Source organism: Xenopus tropicalis, chromosome 3 (assembly GCF_000004195.4).
Source record: "Xenopus tropicalis strain Nigerian chromosome 3, UCB_Xtro_10.0, whole genome shotgun sequence".
Classification (NCBI taxonomy): Eukaryota; Metazoa; Chordata; class Amphibia; order Anura; family Pipidae; genus Xenopus; species Xenopus tropicalis.
Genome location: NC_030679.2, coordinates 93,902,687 through 93,924,624, shown reverse-complemented (window position 1 = coordinate 93,924,624; position 21,938 = coordinate 93,902,687). Strand labels below are relative to the sequence as shown.

The 21,938-nt window shown below is 37.7% G+C and overlaps 2 protein-coding genes across 5 annotated transcripts in view; both read right to left on the bottom strand.

The window, feature by feature from the left end:
* Positions 1-3,759: 3,759 nt before the first annotated feature.
* Positions 3,760-13,028, bottom strand: fam219b (family with sequence similarity 219 member B). Of its 4 annotated transcripts, none has more exons than XM_031899136.1 (6): positions 12,635-13,028; positions 10,835-10,922; positions 9,358-9,442; positions 7,966-8,043; positions 7,270-7,318; positions 3,760-5,509 (listed from the first exon to the last, which is right to left on the bottom strand). In XM_031899136.1, the coding sequence occupies exons 2-6, from the start codon at positions 10,911-10,913 to the stop codon at positions 5,351-5,353; spliced, it is 450 nt and encodes a 149-aa protein (XP_031754996.1). In that variant the 5' UTR covers positions 10,914-10,922; positions 12,635-13,028; the 3' UTR covers positions 3,760-5,350. The 4 variants fall into 4 exon arrangements, with proteins under 4 accessions (XP_031754996.1, XP_017947891.1, XP_017947890.1 ...); XM_018092402.2 differs by having other exon boundaries at positions 3,760-5,506; positions 12,758-13,027; XM_018092401.2 differs by having other exon boundaries at positions 12,898-13,027.
* A 5,533-nt stretch (positions 13,029-18,561) lies between these two features.
* Positions 18,562-21,938, bottom strand: part of cox5a (cytochrome c oxidase subunit Va) — a 10,311-nt gene continuing 6,934 nt past the window's right edge. The window contains exons 3-5 of the mRNA NM_001017049.3: positions 19,856-19,977; positions 19,056-19,178; positions 18,562-18,734 (exon numbers count right to left, since the gene is read on the bottom strand). Of these exons, the coding sequence (NP_001017049.1) occupies positions 19,065-19,178; positions 19,856-19,977 (236 nt within the window). The 3' untranslated portion in view covers positions 18,562-18,734; positions 19,056-19,064. The remainder of the gene's footprint in view (positions 18,735-19,055; positions 19,179-19,855; positions 19,978-21,938) is intronic.

Sequence of the window (21,938 nt, the reverse complement as noted above, 5' to 3'; positions counted from 1 at the left end):
TTGTAATTAAAGTGCAATCATTTCTCTCATTTCTTAAAAACAATCAACTACACCCTTCCTCCTGTTATAGTTAGAGGAGCATCCAGATGTTACCTGAAACGGCTTTAAGACTGGACCTACTTCCAGTTTAAGAAACCAAGTTCTAGGCTTATGTGTGTTTTTTGTTATGAGGTCAACATAGGTTGTCAGAAATTATATTTTCCCACTTGTGTCAATCCACTGACAGGGTACGCACATAAGATTAAAATCTTGTGTTTATACAATTCTACAATTTGGTTTCTATGTTTAGACAGACATAAATACAGAGAAACACTATTAAAAAGTACATTATACTAAAAAGATTCATGTTAGGCTTATTCATTAACTGACATGTATGAATTTAATGGAATACCTAAATAAAAAGATAATATGTATATATTATATCTGCACACACACACACATATATTAGTTCTTGTATTTAAACTAAAGGATATGTTATTTAACTTCCAGATATGTTAAATAATCCACTGATTAAACAAATTCAATGCTGTACTGATGTACTTGTTGTCCAACAAGTGTATATCTTAAGCCGGCCATACATGCAGCGATATTATTGTACGAAACCTTGTTTCGTATGATATTCGCTGCATGTATGGCGGCTCGAAGAGGCGAACGATTTTGAAAAGGCTGCAGATATCGGTTGTCTTGTCGATTGGCCAGGTTAAAAGATTTTGATTAGGCACCAATGAAGGCGCCCAAGCATAATCTACATTTAGGGCTGAATCGGCAGGTGGAGGTAGAATTCCTATAGTTTACCCCTCCATATCTGACGATTCAGCCCTGAAGGTCAGTGGAGGGTGGGAACGATCTTTCGTGCAACTGATGGTCGCATGAAAGCTCGATATTGCTATGTGTATGGCCACCTTTAAAGGCCATCACCTACTGCTAATGTTTATATACACACAAATATACAGAATATTAATAGAGGCGGTGGCGCCCTATTGAAAAAAGCTAAATTATTAATAAGTTATAGAAATTCTTAATGTGATTTATGAGTATAAAATTCGCTATGTAAAAGAGAATATACACTAAAAAAACAAAAACTGGGAATCATTATTGTTTACTTTGCCTGGGCCCTGCCTGTGCTCCCGCAGGTCTTTTTTACAATTACCATAAAAGTCTATAGGCTTGCTTTATAGGCAGTTTGCCATCTGCACATTATCCCATGTGCCTTAGTCCTTCCTGAAATAACCCTTAGTACAAAGCTTGTCCAGGTGTCTGAATGCTTTCCAGCCTCCAAAATTGCAAACTGGATCAGGCTTCAAAAGGGGTTTTTGCCATGTTCTGGTGCAAGTAGAGGTTAGACAGGTGTCACTTGGGGAAAAGATTACATAACTAAGCTATGTCTGGCTATGGTGCCTGTTCTCAGACATAGGTTTAACTCACAAGCATAAGTGCCGTAATTCCACTTACAAAATATCTATTATGACAATTTTAAAATATATATGCTTTAAAATACAAATATATTCCTATTTTCAGACAAAAAAGCTTGATTGTCCTGGCACTAAAGGCACTCTACAACAAAACAGATTTTAATATATAAGTACAAATAATGGTTTCAAATTAAAAATAAAAATTGTTTTTTTTTTAAATTATACAATGTGTACCAAAGCTTGGGTTATTTACGCAAGGGCTAATTACATTGTCTAATGTGACCTAGTTTAATGCAGTTTGTCAGTTAGATGCAAGAGGCATTCAGGGGGAAAAGGGTGTCACAGCTGATGCCATAGGAGGATTTAACAAAACAGCTGCAAAAATGTCATCTGCTTTCTGCCCATCATGCACCTGCTCAGGATACTGACCTATAGCCAGTAATGCGGGGGGGGGGGGGCAGGTTTCAGAATTCACTGACACAAAAAAACTATTATAAAAAAAAAAAAATATGAGTGTACATAAAAAGTTGCCTATAGGTTACATTGATTGTTTTTCACTGACAGGGCTGCTTTTGTAAGTAATTGTTACTTGAAGTTCCTAAACCTGACTGTTTTGCCAACCTGACTGTCCCTTCTCAGCCTGGCAGTTACAGCTTCTAATGCTAACGGCCTACTGCTGCACAAATATGGCAGCCCTCTCATAGAGGATCATGGGGGATCAGACAGGTAATGTAAAGGCATCAGGAAATCCTTTTATGGCAAAATGATTAAGTTTATGGAAATATAATGTTATGATATATTTTTAAAACTTTTTAATTCCTAGTGTCAGTCAAATCTCTTTAGTGTATGTATGTATCACTATATCTTTTAAATGTATATTACAGTGTTAAATGACAAGTAACAGGCGCTTGCACACAGCATTAGTAGGAATGACATAGATAAAAATAGATAGATAAATATGCTGCATTTGTTCAGGTTGGAATTATTATTATTATTCCAGGTGACTTTTCTATAGAATCAACATGTATTTAAGCTGTATGGTTAAGTATTTTTCACAAATTTTGCCAACATCTAGCAATCTAAAACCTATTCCAACAATCACTTAGGATTAGCAAGTTTTTTCAGGGACTAACAATTTAAACAGAAAAGGATCTGAGGCCCAAAAAAATGAATTACTGTATACTTATTCACTAATCCTCTAAGAACTTGCAATTTACATTCATTTTATATTTCAAGGGGTATCTGAGATATCTGCATTTTTTTTTAGACAGTTTTATACAGCTAGGCAGGCTTCAACTTAACAGATTTTTGTAGACCAAGAGTTTCCGCGACCCTAACTGCTGTCTATGCACTGGGTTCAGTTCACCCTTGGCTTGTTGACTTTCAGTAGAGCTAAAGCCTGCTATTAACGATAAAAATGCAAATCTCCACTAAAAAAAAAACCAAAACAAAAAAACAGAAAATGAAGGTAAATTGCAAAAATGCTCATGGAAGCACCCTAAGTTACCATTATTTCATAAATATCTTTTATCCTTTAAATTTCTAAGAGAGTTTCACCCTACATTTGAGCCATTCCTACATAGTAGATTCCATAATGATATACAGGAACAGAACAGAATTTATCTGTGTGGCCAAGTCAAACATAAACTCCTGCTTAGCTGCACAATTTAGCTGACCAGGCAAGCCCTATAAGTTGTCATGACAGGTACATGTCAGAGTGGTATTATGTGTTCTGCTGACACCAGCATTCCCACTTTTCTGAACCCAAAACCTGCCACTGGACTGACAAAACTACAGAAACTGCACAAACATAAGGCAGGAGTAGAGAGAGAACCCTCCATCAGCTCCACCTAATTTGCAGCAAGGACAAAACTAAAGCTGCCACCATTGGCACCAGGCAAATATGGCCCAGCAGATAAGTAGTTTAATACTTGAAATGTGCTTTCAACCTATGCCATTGATTAAATCTAAAAGGTTTTCAACTGTCCTTTTCTTAATCTTTTAGTCCTCCATCTAATGTGACTTTTAACATATAAATGCAAAAAACAATGACCTGGCCCTATGTAATTATAATTATAGGGTAAGTATAACAATTATAAACTTTAATATGAAGCAGGCACTATATGTATCTGTTGGCTTTGCATGGTGTACTGAACTAGTAAGCTATGAAACCTGTAACTGAGTTACAATTATTTTAGTAGCAAATGTGGAAAAAGATTGATTTTAAAACTGACCTAAAATGCGGTTTTATGGAGCACGACCTTTAACAATATTTTCTAGAGATTATAAAGACTCTGTATGGGTATTTATCACTGATCTGCAAATAAAAATGCATATAAAAATGCTCTGCAATCAATTAGTGCTAATTTATTAAAGAGCCAGTAACATGTCATGCTTTGCCACTTAGTGGGCCAGCCATTTATTGTTACATGTTTAGTGGCTACATTATAATAAAATGATGATGGGATCCAAAGAAGTCAGTTGAGTAATCTGGGGGCCATACAAATTAATTGGAGGCCAACATCTGTCTAACAGGCCTCCAGATGGACAGCCCTGCTATACAACAGACTTTTGTCACTGATTTCACATAAAGGGCCAGTAAAAATAAAATTATTCATTTGTCTTAACATTAGTTTATATTTATAGGCAGCTCATTTAACAAAGTAATAACTTTTCCATAAGAGGTTACTTACATCAAAGAAAAAAAGTTTCAAAAAAATATAAATATACACAAGATAAAGCCTACTTTAACAACTGGCTTATTTAGTGTAAATAAATTAAAAATATTAAATCAGTCTCAAATTATGACAAACATCCCCAGCATATTTAAGTAAACAGCATTCACCCTCAAAAGCAGCTTTTGCAAACATTTTCAGTACAGATAGGATTCCCTATTTATTCAGAAACCTGCTTTCCATTCAGTCAGTATTAAACCATAGCTGTAACTATCCATAGCTCCATAGCTGTAACTATCCATAGCTGTAACTATCCATAGCTCCATAGCTGTAACTATCCATAGCTCCATAGCTGTAACTATCCATAGCTGTAACTATCCATAGCTCCATAGCTTTAACTATCCATAGCTCCATAGCTGTAACTATCCATAGCTCCATAGCTGTAACTATCCATAGCTGTAACTATCCATAGCTCCATAGCTGTAACTATCCATAGCTCCATAGCTGTAACTATCCATAGCTGTAACTATCCATAGCTCCATAGCTTTAACTATCCATAGCTTCATAGCTGTAACTATCCATAGCTATAAAGTAACAGAAGCCAAAATAGGTAATTGTGACGGTTATCATGTATCAATACAATGATCAGTAACGTATAAAGACCTATGCTTGCCAACGATCAGAAGGAGTTTACCTCTTCCAAATATGCTGTAAATTGTCTTTAGATGCAAAGTCCATTCCGGGAATTTAATTCTGGTTCTGTTCTGAGAGCTGAGAGAATTAAATCCATACTGAATTTGTCCCACCACTTTTTCTATTCGTGTAATATAAAAGGAATCCAGCCGCTACATTAGGTAAAACCATTGTGGCATACTGCAAGTAAAGCAATTATTCCAGCAATGTGCAACAGAAAACCACTTTCCTCAAATGTTCCATTAAGCAAGACATGTTACGAAATGAATTTACATATTTTTATATATTGCCACAGATAAGCTCAGGTAGGCCATTTGTGTCCTGTTAAATTGTGGGCAGCTGCTTTTATACATTCTCTCATGTTACAAAATGTAACTTCCAAGAGCAACATCCTTTATAACATTAAGAAGCTCTTTGGTGTTTCTTTGTGGTGAAGATTAGTATTTACTATGCATGGCATAGGTCTTCAATATAATGGTCAGTTCAGTGCAGACTCCTGTTTAATGAACCTCCAGGATCAGAGAAAGCAGAAGTGATATCTAAGAGTATTCATACTCTCCCTAAAATACTTCACTGGATGCAGCAGGACCAGGATTCTCCCAGACAACAGGAGCAGGGCAAGGAACGCACAGGTTTTGGTGGAATCAAATCAAGATCCTCGTCATCTGGTATTTCATCCAAATGGTAGCCATCCTGGAGCAGCTGGCGATTAAGATCTTGCGAGACCTGCTACAGAATAAAGGACAATTAATCTACACCTATGTTATTCACTGGCATATGGGCGACACTACAATGTGGGTTAGGCCGATTGCTGCCAATTTCCTTCTTTGCTTTGTATACATACTGTAGTCCAGTATTGCTTTTAGCTGGCATTAAACCTTTAGAACACCACATTTAGATTTAGAACAGGTATGGGATCTCTTATTTAGAAACCTGACATTCAGATAGCTCTGAATTTCAGGGAGACTATGTCCCGAAGTTAATTTTAAGCATATAATTACAATTTTTTTTTTCTGTATCAAAAAAGTGGTAATATGGACATTTTATGAATGGTAAATATGGACCCGATTTAAAACAAAGGGCATTAACATAGTGCAGATTTTATCTGCACACAGGTGAGGCTGGAAATGTTTGTTTGCATGTTTTTGGACTAATTAATCAATCAGGATTTGGTGTGCTGCTAGAGTTTCTTTTCTTAACAGTCACTGACCCTTGGGCAGGAAAGGGTCTCCAAGAGAGCACCTGTTTAGAGTGAGCTCCATTTCGACTGCTGGACTATTACTTTAGTATTATATGATAAGCTTATAATTATAAAGAGGCACAATGTGTAATCTGAACCATGAATGCATTAGCTGACCCAGAGCAATGACAGTATTGATGGTAAAATTGTGCATACACCTAGCAGAAAGGCCTAGATCTCTTAAAAGCATAAAACCTTATATGTGAACTCTGAATCTGAACTTAAATTAAAACACAAAGAGTGTGTGATAGTCTATATAGCTATACCCTACTGAGGCTAATAGAAAAGTCTAAAAAAGATTAAAGTTAGTAATTCTCTATTTTATATACTAACACTACGGTTACAATAACAATGGTTGATGCTCTCAAAGTTTTCAGCAGCAGATAACCATTTCTGATCTTGTTAGGCATTTTTGCAAGCCAGCAGCTCAGCAGAGGTTTATTGGTCTCTGAGGTGCTGCTACATTAGCAGAGAGTGTGAATCTGCAATTACAGAAGCTAAAGGTTGATTTCGAGGCATATTGCACTGATTTCCATGTGCCCAAGTAATATGAATTTGAATCCATTAGTAATCAAAGTAAAATGTGAGCTGGTCCCCAAGCTCAGTAACTGACAACAGATCACAAGATGTGCTGTTAATCAGCAGAAAAGAAAATGGAGAGCAATGGGGGCTTCCCTGCTGGAGGGCGGGTCTCTGTGGTGATCTTGAGTACAAAACATATCAGGGTACATATATATTTTCTTTTCTGCTGATTAACAACACATCTTGTGAGCTGTTGTCAGTTACTGAGCTTGGGGACCAGCTCACATTTTACTTTGACCAAGGTACAATTTCAAGTGCAATCTCCATGTCTTTCCCCCACAATGCAGCATTTTTTCCCCCAGAATTCCAGCATCATTGCTGTAGGAACAAAAGGCAGGAAGGACTGACTAGTCTCTGATTGCAACTATACGGAAGTGGAAGGAACCTATTTTAATACAGTCACGGGCCCGGACTGGCAATTTGTAAATTCTGGTAAATGCCAGAGGCTTGTTTTGAATCCCAGTCCAGGTCAGCCAACTACCTTTAAAGAAAGTGGCTTTACATGCAACTGACTGCAGGGGAAGTACTGCAAATGCACTTGAGGACATACAGGTGCCCTATGGTGTAGAAGGTCTAAACTATTCCTTTGTTGAGTTTCAATTCTGCTTTAAAAGCCACATAAATTAAAAGTCATGTTAATAAACAGATAGTTGATAGCAATCCTTACCTCAGCTGAGGAATATCCAGACGAACACCTTGATTCCAGCTCTGCATCACTACATAGAGAAAGAGCAGCATGGGAAAACATCACAACATGCCATTATCTGAAATGCCCTGTGCTTCTTTGTTTTTGTTCTTTACACTAAGGGCCAGGGCACACGGAGCGTTGGCTCCATGTTTTTTTTTTTTTTGCAGGCCCTAGAGAAGTGGTCCAGCTCCCTACCCAAGCTCCGCTTGATCTGCATATAAAAGTGCATCTTTTTCTTGCATGCAGGCACATGCAGCAGAGAGAAGGTTGGGTCATAAATGCCTGCTTTTGCGTTTTCCAGCCGTCCTTTGGTCGGCTCTGCTGCATGTGCCTGCACGCAAGTGGAAGCTGTACTTTTAAGTGCAGATCAATAAAGCTGGAGTAGGGACAAAATACAATTCTCTCAGCTTGCAAAATGCAGCGGAGCCAACGCTCCATGTGCCCTTAGCCTAATTTACAGTGTACTCCAGGTTAACATATGTTTTATAAAAGAGTGTGGATTTTTAATGTTGTATAGTGGAATGTGGAACATGGATGATTTCTAAACAAACTAATAAATTGCCTTTCACTGTTTTACTTTTAAAAACATTTTAAACCCCTGTAAAGTTAGCTGTGTCCTACATCTCCCTGAACCCACAAGTCATCTTGCCCCCTACCTATATTTACTGAGCTCACCTGTCTGAATCCAGGGACACAAGGGTTTCATCAGAGGCCTGGCTGAGTGCTGCATATCCCTTATTAAACTTCACTGACCTGTAAGAAGAGAAAAATTATTTTAAAAAAAATTAAATATCCTCATTTATGGTTGGAGAAAAAGCACAAATATTTTCAATACACAGCTGTAGATCAATTTTGTTGTCTTATTTCAGATATGCTGTTATTAATACCCATTATCTATTAATACTGAGGTTTGTTTTTTTCTTCCTTTGCTAGATTTTTATCTCAGTCAATCAACAATTAAAAGTGAAAAAGGCTATGGTGAAGTATATTTCTCTAACAGGATCTGTAATGTGCATTTTCAACATAAGGCCGGGAACTTTTACAGAGTATCGATTTTCCTCAGCACCCGCAAATAAAATATTCCTTTGTATTAAGAGAAAGTTATAGAGTAAGTTATAGGTGCATGGTGATTCATATATGCAATAAAAAACATTTGAACACTGTTTATCACCACTAAACCTTTTGTACTGTGACCAACTTATGTTATCAGCTTTGCAAGCCTAAAGGTGGCCACACAAGGGTCGATTCTAGATGCCGATGTCAGTCTTGAAACCGTTTTGGCAGCTTATTGGCCCATGTATGGGCACTAATGACGGGCCTGCCTAACCGACATCTGGCCTGAAATTGGCCAGATCTCGATCGGGCAGGTTTGATTTTTCGTTGCATCAGGGACTGCATCGGCGCGCTGAGAATCCGCCAAGTGTGGCACTAGCCTAAAGATGGTCAAACAGGTTAAAGCTCTATGAGGGGCCATACACATGCACTGCCGCCTTTGTATTGTTCTGTTCCTTCAGACCAACTGCTCAAAAGATTGGACCATTAAAAAGTGAAGAGAAGCTGTAGCTACTCCTATGGTCAAAATTGGCAAAACTGCCTGAACAAATATGGGCCATGTATGGAAAGCTTTACTGCCCAAATAGAAGTGCAACTTGACACAATTGAGCTGAAAATCTTTGGCGTGGGGATGTCATCACTTCTAGCACTATATCTTCTGATTCTTTATGCACAAGTACACTGCTTTGCGGTTGCAATAGCACCAGGTTTACCCTGCGTCAATTGGCAGACTGTGTGCAATTCAACAGAACAGATGGGGCTCTTTGGCACTTTAAAAAGGGCAATTGAAAGGAGGGCTTTAAAAAAAATGGTGACAATTTGTGTAACAACTGTGGAGAAAATTGTATGAATACAACTGCAATTGTGTTATCTGACATAACACAAACACAATTTTTTTCTGGAGTTCTTTCCCCTACAGTCCTCCAGTTTACTTAACATTACACATGGTTATAACTCACAACTACAAAGATACAGTTTGTTGATATTTGGCATTCAGGGTAATAGCATACCTACCGTTTTGATGAAGGGTGCCCTTTGCCTGTTGGTCCTAGCACACCCTTCTTCCTAAGGGATGCACGGGCCAAATCCCGCTGCCTCTCTGAGAACAGAGGACAAAGTTATAGTGTTAACACAAACTTCAATGACATTAGCCTAACATTATATTCCATAATGTTTCAGTTTGATCTACAACTACCACTCCTAATTGGGGTACTTTGATCAGGAGGCCGATTTGTGAACCCTTGCCAGAAAGCTGCATAAAATGGAAGTAAGTTCCTAAACCCAAACAAACTGAAGGCTCAAAGATTCATAAATCTGCACAATCTGAGTCAGAGTGAGTTTAGCTCATGTTGACTTAAGGCAGTGATCCCCCAGTGGCTCCATCCAACCCCTTGGATTTTTTAATTCCCGACTTGGTGGCAAGTTATGGTTGAAAAAAACGAGATTTACTACCAAATAAAGCCTCCTGTAAGCGAATAGTGTGCATAGAGGCTACTTAATAGCCAATATTAGCTCTTATATGGCACCTCCATGAACTTTTATGATGCTTGTGTTGCTCTCCAAGTCTTTTTACATTCGACTGTGGCTCACGAGTAAGAAAGGTTGGGGACCCGATTTAACAGATAGATATCACAAAAAACAACTTTTATCAAACAACTGTATCTATGTTTTATAGTTCTTTTTTTTTTTTTTCTTTTCATATGAAGGTCGTTGACTTTTTATTGCTTTAAGGTAGTTCACCTTTAGATTTACTTTCACTATGATGTAGGCTGTGGTGAATTTTGGTGGTTTTTCATTTAAATTTCAATTCGGCAGCTCTTTGATTTGGAATCTCAGTAGCTATTTTATTTTAATCTAGCAACCAGGTAGTGTTTTGCCAGGGAAAAGACAGAAAAGAAGAAAGCAAATAATTAAAAAAAAAAAATAGATCTATCTAAGAATAGATATATCTTTCAGCAACATTAGAGAATTGCCACCAACTAACGTATCAAATTATAATGGTTGCACTATAACTCTGCAAGGAGAGAATGAATGAAATAGGTTGAAGTTACTGTGGCTGAGACATGTATGAATTAATGTATCTAACCAATATTTTTAACAAATATGGGGGTTTATATATGTATTTATATTAAGTCCTAATTGAGGCAAAAGAAAAAATAGTTACATGGTTACAACATTCATGACTCTCCTGTATTATATACCCTTTCCTTATACCTCACAAGTTACATTACTCCCTGTACAGGAAATGAAGAACTCAGCTTGCAAAGTGCAAAAAAGGCTGCTTGCTGTAATAGAAAATTATCACTATTAGTTATTTATCATTAGCAGGAAACATAATTGTAGACAAAAAAGTATGCATTAATCTTACATCCATTTTGTGCACTGGCTCAGTCTTTCACATAGCACTTCCTCAAATTACAAGTGATTCTCTGTTCAATTATATTTTATCATGAGAACTTCTCCATGAGCAGTGAGTCCTTATAAGACTTACGTAATTTGGCTTGAATTGTTGGCCCTTTGCCCATAAGATAAGGTCCCTTCTTTTCAACGTTGGCTCCTCTGGGCTCCATTAGTGTCACCTGTTAAGGCAAAGAAGTCAGAGTTACATTTATTTTTGCAACAGGTGGAATATATATATATATATATAAAAGTAAATCTGTTGTTTGCAATACTCTCATATCACAACATTGTTACATTTTGGCTGTTTGGGAGCGTGAAGTTATGTGGTAGTTGCTTGCACTCCTATATATATATATAGGACAGTGTTGCCATATGAAGCATAGTAGCACTGATACCTGATAGAGAGGATGTTCTCATCATGGGATCTGGCATTAAAACTATTTTTAGTTGTGCTGTAAGTCACTTCATTTTCTAAAAAGTAAATTCCTCTGTAAACACTGGATTTTTAAAAAATAATATTGCACAATATAGTGCCATTCAAAGGATTTCAAACCAGCATGTTTACTTTATAGGCTTGAGCATAGTTTATATAAATAAGATGCTGTGTAGCCATGGGGACAACTATTCAAGCTGAAATAGGGGAATAGAGCACAAGTTTACACTGAAAATTACTGTTAAATCCTGTAAAAAAAAAACAATTGTTTTACTTTTCATATAGGGGGACTACACATGCCATTCTTGGCTCTCTGCAGAATGAAACCCTCTATTATATAATATAGGACAATTGATGTCAAGAAATAATATTTAGATGCTGGCGTTTAAAGTACAATGAAGCCCTAACAACATCCCCTAGACCCAATAATCTTGCAGCAGTCCCTCTTGCATTTAGGAGAATAAACAGATTATCAATCCAGGCCTGGGTGCTGGTTGGACAAATACCTTTTAAAAACAATGAAAATGTATATATTAATAAAGACCAGTGAGTACATTATTTCTTGTCTTTAACTATTTATCATTTTACCAACATCCAGGCATTTGACTGCTTTACAGGTGTGCTCCCCTATACATGTATGTATATAGGTATGTATGTATATGTATATATTATATAACATATTGTATTGGAAAGGAGAATATATATTTAACATTGTGATTTTAAGCACTTGTGCCATCTGCTTTCATAAGCCTCTCCAAGCCAAAGTCAAAAAGATGAAAAGGGCCCTCCCCAGAGCTTGCTAATGAGTAATACATAATAGATGTAGCACTCCAAGAGGAATCCATGTACCACTGTCTTTTGTGTGCTGTAGCTCTCCTAAACATCATTTTACTGCATGCTGTGGGAGCTACCAGCCCCAGGCACAAAGGAGGGGACAAGTCATGCCTGAGTAACCTGAAGTGTAAGTTAGATTAAACTATTAGCGGATACTTAAGAAGCATGAGGCAATGGGTAGTAGGAAGTGACACAGCGGCCAATATTTACTCTTTACCTCTTATTTATTTTACAAAATAAATACCGTTTGATAGCAAAAATATATGATCCAGAAACCTGGCATTCCCCTAATGGCCACACAATATATGGACAAAAGACAGCCCCAAGAATAGCTGCAAACAGGAAGAGAATATAAAATATAAAGACTAAGCATGCTGATCAGATTAGGCTTTTGATTTATCATCTACCTTTTATGACTAATTTCCACTTTGTTGCATTCAGCTACACTGGGCCCATAATACAGACATACAGCCAATATCATCCGGGCCATACAGTTCTACTTTTTAGCCTGAAAAAGGGACAAGCACCATTCCCGTGTATTCCATGTAAGGTTTGCTGCTGCCTATTTGCTTTACTGTCCAGATACATAAAAATGCCTAGAGCAGCTGTCAACGTTCGAGGCACCTTTGTTAATGTCTTTTTCCCTGGAATTCCTTATAGTATTGCTTCCTGGGACGCCATCAGTATAAGGGTGACAGTCGCCCCCGGCTCGGCGGGTTTTGAGGTGCCCAACTGAGCTGCACTTACTTGGATAACCTGCCCCCCAGCTGTCACTGAGCGATATCAGTTGCTAGGGAACCCGCATGGTCCCTCCCCTACACGGCTTTCATACTGCCCAACAGTTCCGTCTTCCCAAACACAGGCCGCAGTCCCGGTTGACTACTTACTACTTCGGCAAAAATGTTAACTGCAGGTCCCTAGTCTCCTGTCTTACAGAAAATCCCAACGCCCTAAGTCTCATCACGCGAGAGTGGCGTCACTGTTACACAGAAGCGCAGTGACGCGCCGGAGCCGCCTTGTGGGAGTGGCGAGTTGGTGTAACAGTGTTGGAAGCCGCCAATAAGCAGCCGTAGTTCTCATCTAAATCTGTTTTCCTCTGCTCGCAATTCCTACTTCTGTTAGAGAAGAAAAAAAAAATAGAAACAGAAAAGAATTGACTTTCATATTGACTTTTTACTTGGTTGCCAACAGTACCTGCCTCCATTAGAGGGACTTCTCCCTAACTGAGCAAAATGGAAAGAGGTTTTGTGCAAACTAGGACCAATTATTATTAACATGTATTTATAAAGTGCCAACATATTTCCACATAAAATAGGTTTTTTTTTTTTTGTTTATTCCGCCTATATTCAGTGGTGGGGGTTAACAATTGCACCTGGGCCTACACCTCCAGGCCCACTGTACACTCACGCCGATATGCACCAAAACCTGTTAATTCTGGGAGATTATTGTGGCACGCACAGCAAGTTGCAGATATCCTAAAATCAAGTTAATGCAACATCATTGCGCATGAGCTGTGAGTACTTGGGAGAATTTAAAAGCCATTGGGAGTCCAGGGGATGTGCAGGATTTTTAGCAGACTCCTGGTTAATCCAGGACACTTGATAGGGTATCTTGAAGAGTCAGCGACACACAGATTAAGAGGTTACTTAGCTAAACTGAAAACAAATCAATATATATATATTTTAAGTCCTGTTAAACAAAAGAAAAGAATAACTGAAGTGGTTCCCAAGCTATTTTTAACACAGTGTTTGCATGTACACACATGCACAATTATTTGAGATTAGCAATCTAATATGTATCTTAGGCCTTTTGGTCTCAAGGGGCACCAAACTATAAAAGAAATTATACTTGTTTAGGGCCTCCAATCTTGGGTGGAGTGGGTGTACTGCTGAGCCTCTGAGAAATCTTCTTTGGTATGTTGGAAAAGTTACACTCATTTCGTAAATTACGTATAAAATTATGTCAAAACGTATGTGTTTTACATAACTCCACAAAAACTGCCTAGAAACCTATTTAACTTGCCTAAAAACATTTATGTAACTTGCATATCAAGCTATTGACCAGGGGTGCCCAGACCTTTTCGCGTGGTGATCTACTTTGGTTCCTCCCTGTGTACGTACGCGATGCGGTGTACATACGCATACCCCCCATAAAACGCTGCACTGCCACATTTGCAGGCTTAGACACGGTCCAACAGAAGTCCACGGGGGATCGACTGGTGGACTGTGATCGACGCTTTGGCCACCCCTGCTATAGACAATGCAAGGAACCTTGACAGAGGCAGGCGGGGCAAACTCTACTGACCTTCAAATGAATTAAAAAAAACTTATGGTAAGGCTGATGTCAAGGACGAAAAAACGCTTGCCGAGAATACATCCCACTACTGTAAATGCATCCTACTTGTGCCTACACCCGAATGAATGAGATACACTTGGGTGCAGGCACATGTATTAGAAATACGCATAAAAACACAAGAGAATACAAAATCTTGTGTGTTTATGCGTATTTCAGCTACATGTGCCTGCACCCGAGCGTATTCCATTCATTCGGGTGCAGGCACAGGTAGGAGGCAGATGGCGCTATTTTCGGCAAGCACTTTTCCACTTCCACTCCTTCGGGAGTCCTAGGAAAAGCTCTTTACACATGTCGGAGGCTCCATTTTATATCAGTTCATAGAAAACCCCAAATACTGACTTGTGCAATAATGTGAGCAAGCTATTGTCAATTTATAAACTTTATACCAGACCTTATTTGTTACTTTTGTTGTATATTGAGTTTATTGTCTGTCTTCTGTCTGTTTATTCCAGGAATATTTGCTGGGTTTACCGTTTACCCAGCAATAAACGTAAGAACAAAGACATTGTAACTTGAACACTGGACAATAGTTGTCCCAAAATCAGGTACATTATTATTATTATAATACACAGGTTTCAGTGAGTCTATGAGAGGAATTACATTACTAAGCACCGTTTATAAGGATATAATTTACAGGAATAAAATAATTTCCAGAAATCATGTTTCCTTTCAAGCGGAAGTGGGGGGAAAAAAGATCTAGGAATGGATCATTATCACTCTAATGACATGGGGTAAATCTGTTTCTGTTAATGCAATTCAAAGATTTAACACCTTTATCTGCTTTGATAAATGTACAATCATGTAACATGGGCAAATGACTGACCCTGAAACAGGTTTTGAACAAAAGATGAGAGATAGACATAATTATATTAATGCTTAGATTTTCTTTAAATTGAAAATGCTCAGGGTGTTCTTTTAAGCACTTTTGAATTTTACATGAATTGTTATTTATTTCCATTTCAGAGCAACAGAGTGTAATCCTTTCTTGGTACACACCTTTAGAACAGGATTACACTGAACCTCTTTGCTTTTGAAAGATACTGAAAGCTGGTATTTACAGTGCAGTGCTTCCACCTACTGGGCACTGAGAAGTACACCTCAGGAATTCCGCTAGAAAAAAAAAATCACACGCAATTTGCATTAACTAAGATAAACCTTACATAAAGAAGAATACACAATAAATCTTAAATGCAAATATAAACCCTGCACTGCAGAAATGTGGGGTCTGACTAAGCCCTAGTATAGTCTCTCGATTTGCCACAGTCCCACAATCCACTGTGGATGGGCTACGTAATTGCATAGTTCAGTCCCTGGCACTGTGCCCCTACCCCTCTTAATACCACAGGTAGCACTACCTGCCCCAAAGTACCTCTTCCATTGGACAAGGCAGTAGCTCCCACATAGCAGGCTCACAATAAAGGCCTGACCTCATGCAGGGGATCACACGCTGGAACCTTCCAATACCTTACCTCTGGTGGATCTTTCACTGAGGAATCACAAGATTGGCAAAAGGCATCTACTGAGCAGGAAGCAGAACATGTGCACTTTATAACACAGGAAAGGGGATTGTCATGAGATTCCTAACTGCTCAAATACCTAAGCCATCAGTAACTGCACAAGTCAATGCACTGATATTCTTATCTTGTCTGTGGAAAAGGAAAGGTATAATCAATGAGGGAATGCCACCTCACCATGATTATAATCACCTACCTGAGACTAGGGGCTGGTGCTCCTGTTTGGTGAAAACTGCTCTGGCCCCTGGTACTACACTATGAGTGCCACTTCTCCATCTTCTTTCTGGGTCCACATGCACAGTAGAGTGAGAATCTGAACTTAGAAGCACAAAAGCCAGTCTTTCATTCTACTGCAGATGTGTACCCAGCCCGGAAGGAAGATTAAGGATACTGTACTAACACAGGCGCATGTAAGTGACAAGCACAGGTGGAATGCAGCACGTTGGTATCATCATACATAAACTCAAATAAAAGCATTCTATGCGAGCAGTGTTTGTTTTTATTAATAATGTCTTTCATTTGGGTTTGTTCTTATTAATAATGTCTTCATTAAGCGAGTAGGCTTAGTCTTAACCATGCTAAGGGTAATTGTTTTACTGTCTTTGGAACAGGGTCATTACATGAGACAAATATTTGGCTACAAGCTGGATAAGTTATATTGATTGCACCACACAGATGTATTACCTTACCAGAGATCACAGAGGTTGCCACGGATATTGGGCCCTGAGTCTATAGGGGGCCACCATGACACAACAAATTTACATGAAACTATCCATTTCAGTTTTTTCACATATTCCACAAAAGAAAACTTAAGGTAAAACAAGATTTATTTTCAAAAACGATTGCTGATTTGTATGCGTTCTCAAATCAATGTGATCAGGGAAAATTTTTATTTTATTCATATACCATGAATGCATTGATTTGTATTAAATTGTAACCTAGAGCAACAGAAATGTCAGGATAATTGGTAGAATGCTTACTTTTGCAAATAGACTTCTGAATGAATTTTCAATCACACATAGCTGTATCATTAACTCGGCAAGAAAAATATGATATTATGAAATTCATTATTTGATCTCTGAGGGTCAAACTAAATGGGTAATTTTATCAAATTTTGTGAATCAGACTTTACATCTTATGTAAAAGCACAATATTTTGTGGGATACAACAAAATCGGATTTCCCTTGCTTAATGTAAAATGGGTCAGTTGGATGGTGTGTTTTGTTCACACATCTACATCCGACTCTATAGCGGGGCCCATAAATGCACTGTAGTAATGCGCAGGTCAAGAAAACCACCAACCCCAACCTGCCCAACTCCCAACCAGAAACCTACCTGACACTGCTTCTCCCCTATAACCATGCCGCTGATGACGTCACTAAAGGGGTAGGGCAGAGCAGTGCCTATAAAACCAGAAGCCTGAAGAGCAAGCCAGCAGAGTAAGGTCACGGGCAGGGAGAGCTCAACACGCAACCTGCAAATGATGTGCCGAGATCGGCAAGAACCCACTCGAACTGCACATCACTAAAGCATAGATATCGTACAAAACAAAATTTTGTATGATAATTGGTCTATGTTTAGTGGATGACAAGGCAACCTCGAGAGAAAAGCCTTGGATATTTGTCATCTCGTTGATCGGGCAGGACTAAACAGTTGATCGGATGCCTGAAAATTGTAACGTTAATGCTGAATTGTCAGATAGGGGTAAAGAATTCCTTTGTTTTTACTTGCATATCTGACAATTCAGCACTTAACATTAGTAGAGTGGAAGAACTCTATGATCAATGGTTATGGGAAAGATTGTAATTGTAGTGTGTATGGCCACCTTTATGAGAAAAATAATTCCTCTAGACATCTTGAGATTTTATCCTGTTAGATGCAGCATGTAGCGCTCGCTCCCTACCGGCAGGCGTGTTGTGTCAGATGACAAATCTTCCATGTAGTTTGTACAGAGAATTTTAAATATTTTCCATTACATTTTGACCTGCGCAACTGCATTTAAATTGTAAGATGTGATCTGCCAATCAAACATCCTAAAAAATCTCCTGTGTAGTTTAGTTAAATCTTGAGTTCTCTAGAGGTTGTGTATGCATTCATCCACCATGCTCAAATCTATTCTAATTGGGTGCAGGGCAGTCAAAACCTTTTGCCAATGGTTACATACATAACGAAAAGATGATTAATGATAAGGCTTGATAAAGAGCAAGATGAGGCCCAAAACATTGCCTGCACATGTGACCTAAATAGATCACTTTTTCACCTTTGCAATAAGGAGTGCTACAGTATTGTTTCTTCTACAGTCTAGCTAAATCTTGGACCCTTAGTTAGCACTCAGGGCACTTTAGTCAGCAAACTTTATATGCAGTTTCATAAGCTAAATGGCAACTCAAGAAGTAGTGCGTACTGTATGTAGTGCTATAAACAGCACTCTTCACAGTAGGAATAACTCCCCAGGTTTTTCCATAGCCCCTACAGAGATACCATAAGTGTATTCTAGCACAGAAAATCCCCTGTAAAACATAATTCTGCAGTGTAGGTAGGAGAGGCTATAGTTAGTATTATTAATGCTGAATGAAAGTTAACAGTTGTTTCAATTCACACCTTCAATATAAATTTTTACTTTCTGAAGTGTCTACAAATGCATGCCTGATACTCTACTGACAGAAAAACACAATACCTGACTTTTAAACAATATCCCTTTATTAGGTCCAACATATTATTACAGACATTAGGACTCAATAAAAGAACGAGTTGCATTTTTTTTTCAAATAAAGGTAATACATTAACATCTTTGTATTTCTGGATGGCTGTGTACAATCAAGTAGCATGGTTAATAAAACCGCAGGATGGATCACCTATTGAAAGAAAATAAAGATAAAAGTATTAGAGATATTATATGTAAAATATTTAGAGAATAATGTACCCACTAATGTAAAATATAAGGACATTTAAAGTTCCTTAAAGAGTCCTATAACTATAAAAAGGAACCAGACTGAAGGCTGAGTGCTTTATACCAATGTTGGAACACAAATGTGAGTTTTGATATCCTCATATTAGGATAAAGGGTACTCATAGCTCTTATGTACTATGTGAACATACTTATACTTTCTGGAATGTTTGTTGCAACAATGTATTAAACAAAAAATCTGGAACAGAGCAAACAGGCATCTGCTTACCTATAATGCTTATGCTTTATCTAAGCCCAGTTCTTCTGGGGTGGAGATGCCAAGCTCATCTAAAGTTGGCCGAAGCTCTTGAATAACATAGGGGTAGATTTCCTTGTGAGGTCCAGCCTTGTCCTACAGGAAGAAAATGAAAATATCTTTAGTATGCTATAGACTAACTGGTTGCACTATTGTAATTTGATTTCAAGTGTTGTCCCAATCCTAATATTTTTAACACACTTAAACTAGTGCAGATTTAAACAGTAAAGCCTTGACTATTTACATTTCTTTAGGAAGCATGGTAAAGCAATATAAACTTCAGAAAAGTGTACATACAGAATTATTATAATGGTGTAGTTACATTAAAATATGTGAATTTAAAATCAACGTTACAACATTATCATCCAAGGAGCCATATTACAGAATATGCTGGGGTGTACACCAGAAGTTACACCCTATAGCAATTTAAGGGTAACAATACATCGCACATTTTGTTTGGGCAACAAAACTTCAAAAAAAATAAATCTTTCTGCTGGCACCAATGTCAATAGCGGTCAGTAAAAATAATTAAATCATGTAACCACTGGTTTTGGATGTTTTTTGCCCATGCTGGACACTGTGTGCCATTACACTAACAGACCACAATATATTCCGCTACACTACTACTAATATTAGTACTAGTACTAACATACTGTTAATCACCTATATAGGCAATTAAATTATTAAGTGTGTAACAAGGAATGCACTTTATAGACATCTATAAAAGACTGTAACCAACATAAGTTTCATAGAAATAACAGAAAATGCCTTACCTTCACTGCTTCTAGAATACGAACAGCACTAGCAAAGTCATTTAACCTACGGCACGCCCTTAAAGCAGCATCAATGATTTTTGGTTCTGGAACCAGATCATAACCGATGAGAGTGTTCATGCCTGAAGAGAAGACAGACAATTCATTTATTCAACTTTACACTATTGCTAAAAGCAAGTCAAAACATAACTGTTTTGTAATGTATTTAAATATTGTAAGGTATTACAATTACCGTTATCCAGAAAGCTTCGAAATTTTGGAAATGCAATCTCCCTCCCCTTGTGTACTATTTAAAGAATCAATGATTGTTTTGACTAATTATCATTCTCTGAAAAGAGTATTCTTTGATTTATGTTAGCCTAACTAGCACCAGGTACAAAGGTGATAGAAAACAATACTATTTAAATGGGTTTCATGGTGCTCCCGATTACAAAAAGAAACTCTTAGGCCAAAGTCACACGGGGCGATTGGTTGCGTTTGAGTTGAGTTGGTTGAGTTTTAAAAAAAGTTGTAGTGACTAATCTGTGAGCGATTAGTCGCAGGAACTCCTATTGTAATCTATGGCTGAAAAGTCGCTGTGATTTTCAGTATTAAGCTTAATTTCTGAAGGAAAAAGATTTTCCCTTTTTTGACATGAATTCAGCTGGGCTTATGTAAAAAAAGAACACTGAATTTCCAAACAGAAATTTAAATGTATTTTTTTTTCCTACAAAAACATATCTTATACCACAGACTGAAACAAAAACCATGATACATGTACAAGGAAATGTCATGCAACCGCACCCCCACCTTGTTCCATTGTGAAGTGATGGATTCTGGGACTTGAAGTTCCTTTGCTTTGCAGAGAATCTCTGCCACTAGCTCCCAATAGTAGAGGGACTTCACTTTATAATAAAGCATAGTATGGGTGAGGCTGCATTTTATTTGTGAGGCTTAAGGAGAATGGGGAACTAATATCTGTGAACGGAGATAAATCTGTGGAATTCGGTATGTGTGTAGAAAGAGATATTTATATTTATTACTGATAGCAATAGTGATAGAAAAGATGCATTGATGGCCCTTTTCTACATAAAACATACATCACCTGAACAAGCTCATGCCAAAAAGGGGGTATACTGTCCCTTGAGTGTTCACCCAACCAACTTAACAATAAATTAAAATCTGAGACTCAATCTTCTTTTGGGTTGCTACTTTGATTGTAGCATCCAAACAGCATTTCAAAGATTGAAGCTGAAGAAAAGGGCATATAGAAGTTATTCTTAAGTTTCTTAGAGTACCTTGTAAATTATGTAAAAAAAAATGCATGGGTAAAGTAAATTTGATAGTGAACTTACCCTTTAACAATCATTTTAATAAGGACAAAAAAAATTGCTAATTTGCATCAAACGGTTATACAGACAATCGTCTAGATAATAGATTCTAGAGGAAAAATAAAAAAAACATCACATATAAAAACTTACTGATCCATGTTTGCTACCAGGTGAATATGCAGAAAGACATACCAGGAGAAACCTAAGGGCATGCTTGAAAACCAGTGAACTAAATAAAAAGTGGCCCCTCATATCATCATCTCTTACTGGGACAAGTTCTAACCAATTGACAAGGGTCCCCTTCTTAGATTTCAGGTGCTAAACCACCTTACAACAAATTCCATCGATTGCAAGTTTGAATATTTTTAGTCAGGTCCTAATGGTCCATTATTTTACAAAATTCTTTACAGTATTAAGCAAAATTCTTACAGTATTAAGCAGTGTTGATGTTTGTAGCAAGGTGGAAGCTGTGGAATAGTTACAGAAAATGACAAAGGCCTCTAATGTAACTCATCACCAACAATAGATTTAAAGTTAACAGACCAATACAATACATATTAACAAAAGAAACAGACCAAAATTTCCTTTTGTGCAACGAGCATCGGTGCAGAAATTGAGCTAAAAATGTCAGTCTGTTTGGTGTCACTGCAGTGAAGGTAAAATTTATCCCTGTTGAGTAGTCATATTCAGCTTGTAGGGATATACAGGAAGTGAGCACGGAACTGACACAGGAAGAAAACTATTGAATAACGCACAGATATATAAGAAAATAG